We start from the raw sequence: 17,748 nt of genomic DNA, 5'->3' as shown, positions 1-17,748 counted from the left end.
GATTATAAGTAATCGTGCATATCATATACCTGCAGGGTACGAGCCGTACCCACCGGCAATGCGACCACACTGACATTTGTGTTGCCTACAAATCCGAAGAGACAGAGGCGTCCGAGGAATCCTTACACTCCTGGGACTTAGTTGGTTATGTCGAACTTATGTCGAATGAATATTGTCGTAAAAAACTTACAGACTCATGAACCAATAAAAATGTTATGTGGCAACTTGTCAACTTACGTACGAACTTTATTTATTTGCTCATATTCGTTTCAATGAGTCGCGACAATACTTGTAGTTGTTTACAGCACCGGTAGTAGCTCCCGTTCAATTGCAATTGAAGTTGGTTGGCTTCTGTCTGTATCCAGGTCCTGCCGCGCCGTAGGCTATGGCGCGGCAGACCCTGCCACGTCACCGGTCAGCGCTCCGGTTGTCGTCATGTCACCCCTCTCGTCGCGCCATCATGCATGACGCGGCACAGACGTTTCGCCGCGCCAGGAAAATATGCGCGGACAAAAGTGTTATTTTTAAAAAAAAAAATAAAACAGTGTTAGATTTAAAATTAGTTTAAAAAATGTTAAAAATAAAAAAATCTCTAAGTCACGTCCTACCCGGCTACCGGCTACCGGCACCGGCAGCGGCTGCCGCGCGACTTGGTCACTTGGAAGGGCGGCACGAGCGACTCGGGCTCAGCCCGCCCACGCGGCGTACCCGCGGACCGGGCCCGCCCGCGGAAGCCCGAACCCGGCAAGGAAAACTAACACCTCACGCCTCACGCCGTCGCATCGCACGGGCTGGCCCGATTCATTCGGACTTCCTTCTGCTGCGGCGACCCAACCCCAGCCCGACCCTCCGCGCCTTCGTCGTCAAGAGCAGGGTTCCGGCGGCCGCGTCTCCCTCCCATCAGCCCTTCCCCTGCACTCGGTTTACGCGTCGGCTCGCTACCGGAGGCCCTCGCCCCCTCGACTCGTACGCCCGTCCCCGGCGGCGATCCGGCCGGCACCGGAACCCTAGGGTTCCGACGAAGCAGGGTTCCGACGAAGCAGGTAGCTGACCGTCCCTCGTGCGGGGCCTCTCTTCCCTCTTCTCTGCTCCTCCTGTTGGATCAGGATTCAGGAACGGGCGGTGCGTGCATCCGCGCTCGGTCGCCTGCTCGAGATCGTAGAGCTAGGTGCGGTGGATTAGATCTCTGAGATTGGAGGTCCGTGGCCTCCTCAAAAGCTTGGGGGAGCCGTTTCTCTGTCCGGATTTTGTTTTGTACCCGCTGCCGAGATCTTGATTTCATGTGCTTATATCATGCTCTGATAGCTGTGCATATGTCAGACGCTTACTAGCAACTCATTCTTATTGTAATAGTATTCTATCCATTGTTTTGGCTGGGTGGTTTAGCTATCCAACTAGCAGCTACCATGACGTGGGCATACCTGTGCCAAAATTTAAGTGATATAATGATGTTGCATCTAGCTAATCCTGTTTTATTATACTAGTAATCAGGTTATTGTTATCAGTATCCAGTTGCTTGTGTTTAACATGTTGACATGATATTGCGTCTGGCAAATCCAATAAGATGATGGGTATGGTCTTAGTCTTATGTAATCTTATGTAGTCTCATATGATTCAGTTTTCAACATATTACACAATCACAGTCTGTGATTACACTCCCTGTGAATGGATCAGTTTATGTACTACCATAATGGTTTGGAGTACATGAAAGGAACTCCTGCAAATGCGTCTGGTCATATGTTTTTCTTTCACACAGGACGTTTTTCTGGAATGATAATTCAAGCTGCTTGTAGTTCATTTCTGTGCTTATGCACATAATATAATGGGGACTCAGGCATTTACATACCTCTCATTTTTGAACTACCTAGTTGTACCTTTGCTTGCTCGTCATGGCAACACCCTATTTTTGCTGCACAAAATGTGTTATGAGCAATACAATTGTCAAGTAGCACTTTTTGCCACAATTTTTCTACTTGATCACTTTATTAGGTTGATAATACAAATCATGCGGCATATGCCTCAGCGACAGACATTTTATGCAGTGCATGGGAATCTTTAGATGCAACTCCAATATTATAGATATCAATGGTATTTATATATATATGAGATGTGACTTCGGCACTACTACTCGGGATGAGGAAGATATTAGTTTGGAAGGTCAAGTAGTGCCTAGGAAGGATACATTTCGATATTTAGGATCAATGCTACAAAGAGACGGAGATATTGATGAAGATGTTAGCCATAAAATCAAAGCAGGATGGATGAAGTGGCGCCAAGCATCTGGTATCCTATGTGACAAAAGGGTACCACATAAGCTAAAAGGTAAGTTTTATAGGACGGCGATTAGACCTGCTATGTTGTATGGTGCAGAATGTTGGCCTACGAAAAGACGACATGTTCAACAGATAAGTGTCGCGGAAATGCGTATGTTGCAGTTGGATTTGCGGTCATACAAGAAGGGATTCGAGTTCTGAACGATGATATACATGATAGATTAGGGGTAGCATCAATTGAAGAAAAGCTTGTTCAACATCGGTTGAGATGGTTTGGACATGTCCAACGGAGACCTCCAGATGCACCGGTGCGTAGTGGAATCCTAAGCCATGATAGTAACGTGAAGAGAGGCATGAGGAAGACTAAGTTGACTTGGGTAGAGGCAATAAAAGGAGACTTGAAAGGATGGAATATACCCAAAGACTTAGCCTTAGATATGAGTGCTTGGAAAACAGCTATTCACGTGCCTGAACCTTGATTGCTTCTGCTGGGTTTCAACTCTAGCCTACCCCAACTTGTTTGGGACTTAAAGGCTTTGTTGTTGTTGTTGTTGAATGGTTTTTATTTATATCTGTGGTATTTGCCAACAATGTACTTAGGTCTTTATATGTATTTGCAATATTATACATCCATTTACATAGACTCCATGTGTTTAAGATAATTGTGACCTTAATGTCATCGTATGATGGTCAGCTTCTTAAGTACTTGTTCTCCAACAGTTTGTCACAAGTAACCAGTGTTCGTCTGGTGAATGCAAAGCTTTCTTACTTATACTTGACTCAGCATTAATTCTGGGTTCCTGTACAGGAATGATGAGTCATCAACAGCAAATTGCCCCTCCTAGTAGGGGTTCTGTGAATGGATTCCCCCATCGAAAGCTGGATAGGGAGGGTAGTGGAAGGCATGAAAGTAAAATAAATTTGGTGAGGTCATCGTCTGGTGGTTTTACCAATTCAGGTAAACATCACACCTTATATTAAATGGTTTAATACTTCAACATTTATGACCTATTGTTGATAATGTTTTCTATTATTAAAAAATGAGCTATTGTTGATAATGTTTTCTGTTGATAAGAAAATGGCATCAAACTAGGGCATGGAAGCCATTCGAGGGACCGGCTAATCTATGTTCTAACACAACTTATTGGGCATCATGTGGACGTGCATGTGAAAAACGGGTCTATAATCTCTGGAATTTTCCATGCAACAAACTCTGACAAAGACTTCGGTACACCTCTCTTTTTTTCTCAGTTCCTGACATAGCTTTTAAGAATCCTTAACAGTTTTCTATTCGAGCACAGTTTTCCTGAATTATATTGTCATATTCCTTCAAAACTTAACTTCAAGATTCTCCTACAGGAGTAGTCTTAAAAATGGCTCAGGTCATAAACGATGGTTCTGCCAGAGGACAAAGATATGCTGATGATGTTGTAAAGAAACCTGAGACTATGATAATACCAGCAAGGGAGCTTGTACAAGTCTTCGCCAAGGTTTCTTTCTCCATTCTTATTTTTCTTATCTATGGTTCGCAAATTTTCGTTTGTTATCTTCCCTAGTTATTAGTTTGTTTCATTTATGTGCGGGTACTTCTGATGTGTTAATGGATTGAATTGACAAGGTGTTGTGAATTATTATCCCTTTTCTATGCCATTAATTTAATTATGTAGTGACTATCCAATATGGATTGTCAGGATGTAGCACTTGGCGGTGATGAGCTGCCAAAAGGTCCTGGCCATGACAAAAGGAAGGACTTGCTGATTGATTCTGCTATTTCCCGCTCTCATTATCTTGAAGAGAGGGAACTTGAGCGCTGGGCACCAGATGAAGGAGATTCAGAGTGTATCGAACTGGAGAAGTATGACAGAAAGGGAAATAGGTATTTGATGTACTGAAGCAATATAAGTTTTTTCCCTCTTCCTTCAACTGCAACAACCAACAACCAACCACCTTACTACCTTCGTCATTGATATGTATGGTCGTTAGATAAGCAATCATCTCTCATATAACAGAACAGCAAAAAATGGACTATGTAGATGATAATGTTGAACAGCAATATGTGATTTCGTCAGTGTAGGCACCTTTTGGTTGTAGTGATGTCCTAATCCTAGTGCTTACATCGATGGAAATACTGCTGGAACATCTCTGACATTATTTGCTTTGGTTGTACAAGGCTGCATGATAATTAGTAATTCATACATTTGCAGGAGCTGGGACCAGTTTGAAACCAATGCAGCTTTGTTTGGGGTAAAGAGTACTTTCAATGAAGAAATTTATACCACAAAGCTTGAGAGAGGTCCTCATATGAGAGAGCTTGAAAAGCATGCTTCAAGAATAGCTAGAGAAATAGAGGGAGAAGATACCAAAGATATTCATCTTGCAGAGGTAAGCCTAGGCTCACATTTCTGTTTTTGGTCTCAATGTTGCAAGTATAGTGAAGACTGAAGTACATAAAAATATAGTATACTGGCACATTCTTAGATTAAAGATCTGAAGTATTGAGATTATGTCTGCAGGAGAGAGGCTTATTCCTGGGTGATGACTTGGACCATGATGAAGAGATAAAATATTCAGCAGTGCGTAGAGACACCGATAACAGCAAGTACAAGCCACCATTTGCTAAAATTCCAAGCAGTACATGCCATGTTGATTCGTTTAACAGGACAGTCAATATTGATCCCAAGGATTCACTGGCATCTTCATCAACAATGGTACAGAAGTATAACTTTTTTATACTAATGTTGTTAATTAAGTACTCCATAAAGTCTTCCAAGATATACTTTGACCATTAACTTATCTTCTTACAATATGTATCAATTACTACAAAGCCAGTGTTTATTACAGCATTTGTGAAATAAGAATCTATTGATGCATCTTTTGTGCACAGAACATACATATATTTTTAATAATTGATGGTCAAAGTACACTATATTTTGACATTGGGGAAGTACTATTTTTTAGGTGTTAGGCAGTCTCTACGGTGCAACTTTGCTGGTTAATTTATTTTTTGCTGTATGTTTGACTTCATACATTCTCAAAAACATGGAATGGAAGAGTATAAGGTCTTGCTTTTTACATGTTTCATTTATCTTGAAGAAGCCTTGGGGAGTGTTTGCCTTTTATCAACAATATTTCCAATCTATTCTATGAGAACCTTACATGTCAAATTACATTTTTGTTTAAGAGCCTTTTGTTTTCAGAGAATAGTTATTCTATGATCTGATTGACGCAGTATATTCATAACAATAGCTATGCTAATGCAATATTTCGAAGCATGACATCTGCACTGTTTCTTAGTTTGTTTCTTTGATGTTCAGGATGAAGAATCATCATCCCACATATTTGATGATACCGATGCATCTGCCACTATCCAAACCAATAGCGTTAGCCAGCCAACATCTGATTACCTATCAGATAGACCCTTGTCCAATGATGAAAACAGGTACAAAGTCCTCTTCACCTGGGTTGTTCAGTCTTCAATTATGGGCATATAAGTTAATGTAAGATCTGTATATAATAGTAGCTGATTTCAAGGTGGTCCCAATGATCTCATGTTACTTCCCATGATAAGGTTTCTATTTCTTGTTGAACTTGTAGCTAAACTCAATCTAGCCAACCGCATGCCGATTTAGCTTTAGTTAATCTGAGCTCAAGCTCTATTTTCATTAGTGCTCTGCTTTCAAATGAAAGTCTACCCTGACTTGCTTAGGACTAAAATTCATTTCTTGTTTTTCTGCTCTCAATTGCATCCAAGCTGGTTTAAGACCTTGGCATGTTCATACCCCTAACCCTTTAATTCATCAGCAATGATTATTTGGTGATTGTTAATCCTCCAGGAGACCACCAGGTTTATAGTTGTCATTTGATTTGAAGAAGGATAACATATTTTAGAACACTTCAAAGCTAGCCTTTCCGCAAAAATGGTTCGATTGTATGCTAATAACTAACCCCAGTTTGGGTACAAGTTTCCACCTTTATAATACATAGCTGCTATGCTATTAGTCTAACCAATTGTTCCAAGGCCTGTTGCTCGTCATGTCCACTCTGATTTTTGGAGTCATGGTTTTCAATTACGCTTGCCTCTTTTGAAGCTTTTTCTATTGTATCACTTATATTAACCATTACAATCCTAATGATAGTTTATTGATTTATGCTAACATTAAAAAGTACGCTCTTCTGGGCTGGCCATATGTAGCTGGTATCCCTTGTGGTAGTTGAAACTGTACTTACTGAATGATAAACAACTGCACAGCAGATGTGTCGTCTGCTTAGCCCATGCAAAGCGTGAACTTCAATGAAACTGTGTTGAAGCATGTTTTGCAATTTGTATGTAATGTAAGTAGTATCCAAACCTGCATTTCCTTAGATTTACATATGTTTTCACTGTTGGAGATGGGAGTACGCAGCCCTCATGTAATAAGAAACATTAAATGGGAAATAGAACAGAACAGGGTATTTTTAAAACTGGGAAAATGCTGGCTCATTTACCAATGTCAAGTCACATACATTGATGGGGAACAAACATATTTTTAGCCTTACTAATTAGCATGCACACCACCACCTACATGCTGCTGCACATCTATGAATTTTGGCTTGCTATGCTAACTAACTTTGACTTCAGAGTTCAGACAAAATTTGAAACTCTGGAGAACACTAGAGTACTTACATTTGCAGCTTCAGGAAGTAGACTAACCAAGCAAAGTCCTCTCTAATCATTTCCTCGAAACGTGAATTAACTCTATCAGCATAAACATCTCCAGTTGACCTGTTATTTTAATAACCATTTATGATAACCCTGAAAACTCCTTCCATGGTCTCAGCTAGCGTAGTATTTAGCATATAATGCAGATTCTCTGTTAAGTGTAAATGTTGTTTGGCATTAAACTGCTATGCTGATTGTACATGTTCCTCTCCTTGATCCTGTATATCAGTAGGCGAGGGTTTCTGAACCGAAAATTCTACTAGTACTCTCAAAATTAGATGGTATACACACGTGTTTTGAAGATTTCAACTTAATAACTTTCGACCAACAGTTAGACTAACTGTAAATGAGCTAAATCAAATCGCTCCTGAACTGGTGTACTCCAGTGTTTACTGGTTGAACTTGACATGTTTTCGAAGTAGATCACTAGTAACATGTTAGAACATATGACAGCATAATTGATGCACAAAGCAAATTTGACATATTGTTGTGCACCTTAGGTTGGACAGAAAGCTGAGCAGAGAGAGTAATGAAAACATGGATAACAGAAAGTTGCAACCTGAGAATAATGTAAGTTTATGTTACTTTGTTAAATATAATCGTTAAAAAAAATTCATCTCACACCTGAATTGAACTTATTTTCTTTTTATTTAACAGTTATCTGATGGTGCCAGACCTCTTATTTCTGAAGGTGAGTAGTAAATTTAAGCATCAATTGGAAATTTCCTGTACTTGTAGACTTGGTGACTCATTTTCCATTTATCTTTATCATTTGGATGTATGTCAGCTCTCCTTTTCTTTGTGTGTAAGCATTGTTTCTTGGATCTCATTGTTGTTGTTTTGTCCTTTTTCTATTTATCAATTGTATGAAGATAAGATTCTAAATGGATGGTTCCATTACGTACATTACATTTATGGACTGTTCCTGTGCTGTGTGTGTGTTTTAACGTGCACCATGACATGATTTTTATTGTTTTTTTTAACTTCGCGACATGTTGGATCAACTGTATTTAATCTTATGGGGGTACCATTTCCCCTAGGGCTCCGACCAATTTCCCTATTATTATGTTACGTACCAGATGTTAATTTGTAGGAAATGTTTTTTTTTGTGCCTGGCATGTGTATTTTCCTTAGTTTTGAGCTTATTTATAGCTGCATCTTGATTACAACAACAACAACAACAACAAAGCCTTTAAGTCCCAAACAAGTTGGGGTAGGCTAGAGTTGAAACCCAGCAGAAGCAATCAAGGTTCAGGCACGTGAATAGCTGTTTTCCAAGCACTCCTATCTAAGGCTAAGTCTTTGGGTATATTCCATCTTTTCAAGTCTCCTTTTATTGCCTCTACCCAAGTCAACTTCGGTCTTCCTTAAATTGCTTTGACCTTCCTGTTGTTCTTTGGCTCTACTAAATTGCAACAGTTCAATAGCATAATATGTGATGCTATGCTACTTCTGCAGGGTTGGATGGGCGACCCTCAAGTTCACATGCATATGAACCCTCATCTTCTGGTCAAGGATTCAAATCTCGAGAAACACCTGATTTGAAAGTATCTGTCAAACATCCTTCTGCGACGGAACCTGTGACTTCCTTCTCAAAGACCTGGCAGTTCAACATCGTCAACATCAGAGCGCATTGCTGCAAACTCAGCTGCGAGTGCTCCTGGCTTGTCACCAAGCTCTTCAATAGGATCCCTTACCTCTGAAAAATCAACTTTGAACCCTAATGCTAAGGTCTGTCTGACATAAAGTTGTTTATGTTCTTCTTTGATCACTTCTCCTGATGAATCTGCTAATACCAAATCTTAAGTTAATCTACACAACTTTTATGTATTTAATATCAAACTTAGATAAGTTTTATTGGTAGGAACCTAAAATGGTTCGTATCTGTGATGTGTGATAAGAGGTAGTACATTGGCCTTTTTATGATTGCATGCTTATGAACATCTGTCCATTTAGCTGTTTTTGCAATTTATCAAAAATGATAGTTGTTTTTTCAATCAGGAATTCAAGCTAAATCCTAATGCCAAGAGTTTCACTCCGTCAGCATCTCTGAGGCCACCACACCCAACATCATCTGATGCATCATATTACTATCCTAATAACATGCAGGCGGCACTGACCTGGTTTGCCAGTGGGCATGGGGGTGAGCCTTTGTATCTCTGTTTCTTTTTCATGTTTGTTCTTTGAAAGTTTATATGAAATAGGTGGAACATGATTTCAGACTGAATGCAGATGGTCAACTACTGGTCTCAGATGAATAAGTTAGTTTTCTCAGTAGACATCACTGAAGAGAGCACTAGTTTGCTAACAAAAATAATTTTGTCATTAAGAACCAGTTACCTGCTTGTCAGGCACCTTCTTATGTAATAGTAATTCTTATTGTTGTTTCTTAACGTAATTGTCATTGTTTTAGCCCCATCAACTCTCCAATATGAGATTTCTGAACTGGTCTCTCTGGTTTCTTGAATTGTTTACGATATTAAGTAGAACTTGAAAGTTTACTGACCAGTAGTAATATTGGTAAGATCACGATTTTGCAGACAAATATCTTCCCTGAAACTGTTAGAACCAAAACACAGGTTTGGGGCTGAATTTCAGATTTCATTAGCCATACCACAACTATGGCAAGTTGGGGATACATATAGGATAGCTTGCTTGAGCCTTAAGAAAGCTACATCATATTCTAGAGATGCTAAAGTAGATGCTAGGGATAAAGATAAGGATTGACACAGCCACCAACTACTCTAGATAAGTATCCGAAGTAGATAAGGACAAGACTTATAGTTGTCATTCTCCTCCTAAGTCTTATGTGGTGCCTTCTGGGGAATTTGAACCATCCCAATCCTGGCGCAAAGCTCCTGGAACTTGACCCGCCCAAGGGACTTGGTGAGAAGATCGGCGAGCTGATCCTTGGTGTTGATGTAGCCGGCCTTGATGCTCCCCTCATCCAAACATCTCCTGATGAAGTGGTACTTGATGCGGATATGCTTGCTGCACTAATGGAAGATGGGGTTCTTCGCTAAAGCCAAGGCGGACTTGCTGTTCACCCTGAGCTCCACTGCTTCTGCGTCCCTGCCCAGGAGATCGCCTAGCAGCCGAGCCAACCAGAGAGCTTGAGTCGAAGAGGTTATGGCAGCAATGTACTCCGCCTCACAACTAGACAGAGCCACCACTTGCTGCTTGACCGACTGCCAGCTGATTAGACACTTGCCGAGGAAGAATAGCGTCCCGTTGGTGCTCTTGCTTGTGTCGATGTCGCCGGCGAGGTCGCTGTCGCTGTACCCGATGAAGTGCTCCGCATCGGGACACCTCGGGTAGTGCAAGCCGTAGTCGGAAGTGCCCGCGACGTAGCGGAGGATCCTCTTGACGGCCTGCTTGTGCTTCGTCGTCGGTAACTGCATGAACCGACTGACATAGCCAACGACGAACGTCAGGTCCGGCCGTGTGTGGACGAGGTAGCGAAGGCTACCCACAATGCGCCGGTACTGCGTGGCGTCGACCTCCTTCGCCATGCTGTCGCGGCTCAGCTTCAGCCCCTCCATGGGAGTGTGTGCTGGGTTGCAGCCGGTGAGCCCGTCCAACTCGACAATGCGCTTGGCGTAGACGGTCTGGCGAAGGGAGATGCCGGAGCTGTCCTGGTGGACCTCGATCCCCAGGTAGAAGGAGAGAAGGCCCAAGTCGCTCATCTAGAAGGTCATCTTCATCTCCTTCTAGAATGACTCCACCTCGGCCTCCTTGGTGCCGGTGATCACCAAATCGTCGACGTAGACGCACCAACATGGCATTGCCTCCCTTGCCCCGCCGGTAGACTGCAGCCTCGTGAGGACTTTACTGGAACTCCATTTGCTTGGGAGTGGAGTCCAGCTTGGCGTTCCAAGCTCGGGGTACCTGCCGCAAGCCGTAGAGGGCCTTGCGTAGGCGAAGAACCTTGTTCTCCTTGCTGGGGATGACGAATCCTGGCGGCTGGTGGACGTAGACCTCCTCCTTCAAGTCACCGTTGAGGAAGGTGGACTTGACGTCCATGTGGTGCACACGCCAACCCTCCTGAGCCGCCAGTGCTAGGAGACGGACGGACTCCATCCACGCAACGGGCGCGAAGGCGTTGTCAAAGTCGACTACCTCCTGCTGGACGAACCCGCGCGCCACCAGACGCGCCTTGTGCTTGATCACCGCCTCGGCCTCATCCTTCTTGAGCTTGTAGACCCACTTAAGGGTAATGGCGCGGTGGCCGGCAAGAAGATCCGCCATCTCCCACGTCCGGTTCTGCTCGACCGCGTCCATCTCTTGCTGCATTGCGGCGCACCATGCCACGTCTTCCTCCGCCTCAGTGAAGGAGCGGGGCTCGCCGTCCTCGTGCGTCAGGTGCAGCTCCACCTCGAAGTCGTGCACCGCCAGTCCAGGAATGGGCTGATCACCGAAGATGTCCAAGGTGCAGTAGCGCAGAGGCTCGTCGTCGTGGTAGGCATCGACACGATCCTCGTCGTTGGACAGCGGAGTGGCGAACTCCACTGTGCGCTGCTCGTCACGGACCAAGGCTGCTGGTGCCGATCTCGGAGGTGTGGGCGCCGATGCAGGATATTGGGGAGCCAGTGTAGGAGAGCGGGGCGTAGCCGGTGGTACAGGTGGTGGAGGACTTGCTAGTGGTGTAGGCGGTGTACTCGCTGGAGCTGATGGCGAGCCGGGTGCTGAGGTAGACGAGCTTGGTGAAGATGAGTTGCTAGCTCCCCTGGCTCCCTCGAAGCGGACGGAGTCGACGACGAAGTCTCTGAGAGTCGAAGTCGAGCCGTCGTCCACCGCCTTGTCCCAGGCCCAGCCTCGCCCTTCGTCGAGCACGACGTCCCGGGAGATGCAGCCGCGCTGTGTTGCATGGTCGAGGATGCAGTAGGCCTTGACGCCCTCCGTGTAGCCGATGAAGACCCTTGGCGTGCTCCGGTCGTCGAGCTTGCCGATGTGGTTGAGCTCCTTGGCGAAGGCAAGACAGCCGAAGACGCGGAGGTGGCTCACCACCGGCTTATGCCCGTGCCAAGCCTCGTACAGCGTTTTGCCGTCAAGGGCCTTGGTGGGCGAGCGGTTGAGGAGATGGACGGCAGTCATCACCGCCTCCCCCCAGTAGATTGTCGGCATCCTTCTCTGCTTGACGGCGCGGGTGGTGGCCACCACCATCTGGTTGCGGCGCTCAACGACGTCGTTCTGCTGCGGGGTGTATGTCGCGGAGAAGTGGCGCTGGATCCCCTCGTCGGAGCAGTACGCCGCGAACTCAGTCGCCGTTGTCGGTGCGTAGCACCTGAAGCTTGCGGCCTCACTCCTCCGCAGCAGCCTGATGGTGTCCGTAGCCGCTGCCTTGGTGTCGAGCAGGACAGCCCACTTGTAGCAAGACACGTCGTCGACGAGGAGCAGGAAGAAGCGCCGGCCTCCAGGTGTGGCCGGTGTCACGGGGCCGCAGGGGTCACCGTGCACAAGCTCTAGCTTCTTCGCGTGGAAGCTCGCCTAGCGGGGAAAGGGGAGCCGCCACTGCTTGGTGAGGACGCAGGTGTCGCAGAACTGCTCCACGTGCTCGACTCGCGGCATGCCCTGCACCATCTCCTTGTTGCCGAGCTGCTTCAGGGCCTCGAAGTTGAGGTGCCCAAAGCGCTCGTGCCACTGCCAGGAGTCGTTGTCGTCGCGACGGGCTGCAAGACACACGGGTTGTGCCACCTGCACGTGGAGGACGTAAAGGCGGTTGGGGCCTTTGTTCACCTTGACGAGAAGGCGACGATGGCGATCCCAGATATGCAAGACCCCGTGCTTGATCTCCATGCGTGAGCCGTTTTCATCCAGTTGTCCCAGGCTGATGATGCAGTTCCTCAGCGCGAGGATGTAGTAGACACTAGTGAGCAGTCAGTGCTCGCCGGTCTTGGCGGTGAAGATGACGGAGCCGACGCCCTTGATCTCCACGGCGGAGGCGTCCCCGAACTTGATAGAGCCTCGAACGCCGGAGTCGAGCTTGGAGAAGAACTCCCGCCGCCCGGTCATGTGGTGGGTGGCGCCGGTGTCGAGGTACCACCCATCAATCTTGTCGCCGCCGGACCCATTGCCGAGGAAGACGTGAGCCCGTGGCTCGTCGAGGTGGAGGAGCGCGGCGGCGGCCGACGCGGGAGAGGAGTGAGGCTCGATGCTCCCGTGTACGAAGAACAGAGCCGGCTCATCACCCTCCTGCGCTTGCGCGACATGTGCCTGACCACCGCGCTTCGCCTGCCGGCAGTCCTTGGCCTAGTGGCCGGTCCTCCCGCAATTGTTGCAGGTGTCGTCGCAGGTAGCCTTGCGCTCGCCGTCGGCAGGAACGCCACCACACGCCTTATCCCGCTTGCGTGGCCGACGCTTGTGGCTACTCAATGAACCTGAAGCTGAAGAACACGAGGCCTCCCCCTTCTTCCGCTCCCGCTGGCGGGCGAGCAACTGCTCCTCGGTGAAGAGAAGCTTGCCACCAATGGTGACCGGCTCTGAGCGAGGTAGTTGCTCGCTGTTATCGACGGCCTTGAGGCGACCCATCACCACGATCGACAGCTCGGAGAAGTTCAGCAACATCTCGATCGCGATGGCACCTGTGAGTACTTCTTGGGGACGACGCGGAGGAACTTCTCGACAGCTCTCTCCTCGTCGATGTCGCTGTCGTCGTACCGCGCCAACTACTGCATCAGGGTGTTGAGGCAAGTCGTCGACGTCCTCACTCGGCTTGAAAGCCAGGTTCTCCCACTCCTGACGCAGCTTCTGAAGCGTGGACCTGCGGGCGCGGTCGCTGCCGATGCGTGCCACGGCGATGGCGTCCCAGGCGTCCTTGGCGGTCCGCTTGTTCGCGAGGGAGGAGTGCATCTCCATCGGAAAAGCAGCAAGAAGCGCCTCCAGTGCCCGCCGATCCTCGTCGAAGTCGGCGTTGCCGTACCGTACCGCATCCCACATGCGACGCGCCTGCATCTTCACCTTCATCACCAAGGACCACTCAGCGTAGTTGGCCTTGGTGAGCATGGGCCATCCGCCGCCGGCGCCCTTGACGACGGTCTGCACAACGGGAGGGGAGCCGGGCCGGCCACGGCGACCACGGCGCCGGTCCGGGGAAGGGGAGGCGCGCTGCCCGTGAGGGCTCTGCGTGCCAGCGTCCCGTCCGCCCAGGTCCCGCGCCTCGCGCCGCTCCTCCCGCTCCAGCCAGGCGTTGGTGTCGCGTGCCGCCCGCTCGTCCCGGTCGAAGTCGCGGCGTCATCCGTTGAAGCAGCCCGCGTCGGTTGTTGAAGCCATCGTGGTCGCCAGCCTCACGTCCACCGCGTCCGCCCAGGCCGCCTGCGTCGGGCCAGGCCCGCTCAGCGTCCGCTCCGCGGCGCGGAGCCGCAGCCGCCGCCGCTCCTGCATCCGACGCACCCGCCTGGGCGCCGTAGTCCTCCTACTCGCCTGTGTCCGCCTCCGCACGGAGCGCAGCCGCTGCTGCTGCAGCCCCCCGCACCTCCGCTGCTGCCTGGTGGGCGGCTTCAGCCGCACGCGCCGCAGCAAGCTCCGCCTGGGCGATGCGAGCTGCCCGCTCCGCTGCTGCTGCACGCTCGGCCGCCGCCTCCTCGCGCCTGGCTGCTGCAGCCGCTGCAGCACGTCTGCTGGAGGTGGTGGAACGGTTGGAGGAAGAGGATGAGGAGTGGAGAGACATGGCGGCGGATCGGGATGGAGTAAGGGTAGAACCCAGATGAACTTAGGCTTTGATAACATTTGTTAGAACCAAAACACAGGTTTGGGGCTGAATTTCAGATTTCATTAGCCATACCACAACTATGGCAGGTTGGGGATATATATAGAATAGCTTGCTTGAGCCTTAAGAAAGCTACAACATATTCTAGAGATGCTAAAGTAGTTGCTAGGGATAAAGATAAGGGCTGACACAACCACCAACTACTCTAGATAAGTATCCTAAGTAGATAAGGACAAGACTTATAGTTGTCAGAAACGAGTAGACTTTCATCTCTTGTTTTTTTCTGAAAGGATCTCTTATAATATGTTTGTACTCCAAATTATAAGATGTTTTGACTTTTCTAGATTCATTGCTTTAACTGTGTATATAAACATAGTGTATATTTATCTGCATAGCAAAATCTATGTATCTAGAGCCAAAACTTCTTATAATTTGTAATGGAGTACTATTTAATTTTATTGAGCATTAATGAAGTGTAAACTGTTGAGTCATTCTTTTCAGAAGGTTGTACTTCATTAGTCAAACCTTGATTCTGAATGAGCAATACGTTATAGTCACTGCATTTACATAAATTAAATTGCAGTTCCCACCGGCATATGGTGCCCAGCCTGTCATGTATAATACTCAACCTGGAGCATCACCGCAGGGTTACATGAATCCTGCTGGTCCACAGGTGAGAAAAGCTTTACCTGTAGCGAAGTTAACTTTTGCATTTTTCACTTTTCAGTTTATCCCTGGATATCATGTCTTAGTGAATTGTTAATCTGAAGGACTACTATGCTTGTTTGAGGTCCCCCCCTCCCTCCCTCAGATGGCCCCTTTAATTCTGTTTATCCATCTATATGATACTGGCCAAAAGGTCTTACAATTTGGAATGTAGTAGAACTTAAAAACGCAGCCATTCACGATAGTATCTTTGAAATCAAATTTATCTGGGCAGTCCTACATAGCTTGTGCTATGCACTTAGGTATACACTATGTCTAGATATATAGTAAGAGCAATGCATCTAGAAAAGCCAAAACTTCTTATAATTTGGAACGGAGGAAGTAGCATTTAGTGTTATTAACTTCTTTGTTTGAGTAATACAACTTTACCCTTTGCAATGTTCTTTCTTCTATCATCTCTTTAATATTTTGATTCACAAATCACAATGCATTGCGATCAAGCAGGTTCACATATTTAATTTATTTGAGCACTTCAATCTAAATTGAAACTTGCTGATGAACTGTTAATTTACTCCAAGTTAGTGCTGGGCTAAGTTTACTTCTTTGTATGTCAGTATGGGCAGCAGATGATGATGGGGGGGCAGACTCGTCCTGTTTATTATTATGCTCCTGTAAGTTAAAAAATGACTGTTTTATACTTTTATATGCCTTTGTACATACCATGACATTGGACTAGCAATCAGAGCACTATAGTGAGATACCCTTTCTTGTCTTTGTTTGAAATATGTTTTGCAGGAGATGCAACAATACAGAGGAAGAAACTTCTAGATATACTATTTTGAACTGGTGCTAGATGAAAGTCGCCGCAATCCCCACAAGTGGGATTATGACCAGGCAAAAACCGCTATTAGAATGGAAAGAACTGGTGATGACCTCCCTGACTTTGTGTTGCTCGGATTGCTTGGACAAAAAGCCCCACCGACTTTGTTTTGCTCGGATTGCCTGGTCAAAAAGCTCTTCATTGTTCTGTATCAGTGTTCCTCCAAAGCAGGTTAACTGGAATTTCTTATTATTTTTGTCAGACTATTGATGTTGTAAATTAAATTGCGGGTCATCTGTTCGACCCAGAAATGACATTCATAAATGTGTGAGTGCCCCATGTAACATTTATGTGTTCCTTTCTTAACGCTTGTTCTGATGTAAGATTTGAATGAAATTCTCTGGAGAGGACGGAGAATATCACTAGCGTAGGCCTGCTAATGGGGAGGGGTTTGATGGGTTTTTTGGGGCACGTTCTCACGTGGGGTCTGTATCGATGGGTGGGGACGGGTTTTCCTGCTTCGTGGGTTGGGTTTAGATGAAAGCATGGAGCAATTTCTGTCTTCGACTCTCCTAACATAAGAGTTTTTTTTTTTTTTTTTTTTTTTTTTTTTTTTTTTTTTTTTTTATCTACGTGCCATTATAAAAGATTGCAGTTGTCTATGAGCCATTAAAAAGTTGTGGTCGTAGGTGCCATTGGCTGGAACTTTATTGTCCACGTGATTATGTTGATATTTGCTGCTAATAGTGTCAAATGGAGATATGAAAAGTCAGAACTATCCTCTAGCTAGAGTACCTTGCTGAAAGTTGTGTGTTCCTCCCGTGCCACTCTTTGGTACTGTGGCTTTGGCATTGTCTGACTGTCAACAAGGGTGTAATTAGCTGCTAATCTGAAGTGCAAATGATCCTGACCCCTTAATGAGTTGAGGTGGGTTAGGGATAAGTTCAATAGTTTTTTCCTTTTCCCTTGTTTGGCCCTTCTGATTTTGGGTTATGGAAATGGTGGGCCCCACACATGATTTGAATGAATAAAAAAACTGGAGTCTACCTCTGTCGTGTATGCTATTTGATGGAACGGCGTGGATGACAAAAAAAAAAAAAGTTCTAGCTAGTGATACTTGTGATCGCTCGAACTCTTTAATGGCTTATATGCAATTGCAATCTTTTATAATGGCACACGGGTAAAAGACTCAACATAAAAGCATGTCTATAACTATATGGCTGCAACATTTCCACAAATAGCATGTCTAGGCCAGATTGTGGAGTAGATCCCAAAATGGATTGAAACATGGGACGATCATTGGATAAATCTTCAAGCCTCTAGGTCTCATACGAGTTAGAATAACATGTATCTAGCTATAATATGAAGTCCAATTCAAAGATGAATTGGAATGTATAACATGAATGTTGAATAAATTTCTGAAGCACAAGTCATTCAGCCGACCGCACAAGTTGTACATCCTATTATAATGCATGAAACGTGTGGGCTACTATGACAAAATAATATATAATGCATGAACATGTTGGCTACTATGACAAAATAATATAGGTGCAGTGTTGTTGCCTGAAAGAGCACAATTATTCCT

General features: G+C 46.0%; 1 protein-coding gene across 1 annotated transcript; it reads left to right on the top strand.

Moving 5' to 3' along the window:
- The first annotated feature begins 801 nt into the window (after positions 1–801).
- LOC136477328 (polyadenylate-binding protein-interacting protein 4-like) lies at positions 802–16,507 on the top strand. Its single transcript, XM_066475454.1, is given in 17 exon segments — positions 802–1,043; positions 3,082–3,231; positions 3,349–3,501; positions 3,633–3,763; positions 3,965–4,149; positions 4,478–4,655; positions 4,787–4,981; positions 5,588–5,712; positions 7,473–7,542; positions 7,630–7,663; positions 8,431–8,564; positions 8,566–8,703; positions 8,974–9,089; positions 9,091–9,115; positions 15,261–15,350; positions 15,958–16,014; positions 16,139–16,507. Coding segments are annotated over 16 exon segments (1,812 nt in total). The 5' UTR covers positions 802–1,043; positions 3,082–3,083; the 3' UTR covers positions 16,172–16,507.
- Positions 16,508–17,748: the final 1,241 nt, after the last annotated feature.

The sequence above is a fragment of the Miscanthus floridulus genome, chromosome 8 (genome assembly GCF_019320115.1).
Source record: "Miscanthus floridulus cultivar M001 chromosome 8, ASM1932011v1, whole genome shotgun sequence".
Lineage (NCBI taxonomy): Eukaryota > Viridiplantae > Streptophyta > Magnoliopsida > Poales > Poaceae > Miscanthus > Miscanthus floridulus.
Note: the sequence above shows the minus strand (reverse complement) of the source record. Positions and strands in the feature narration are given on the sequence as shown.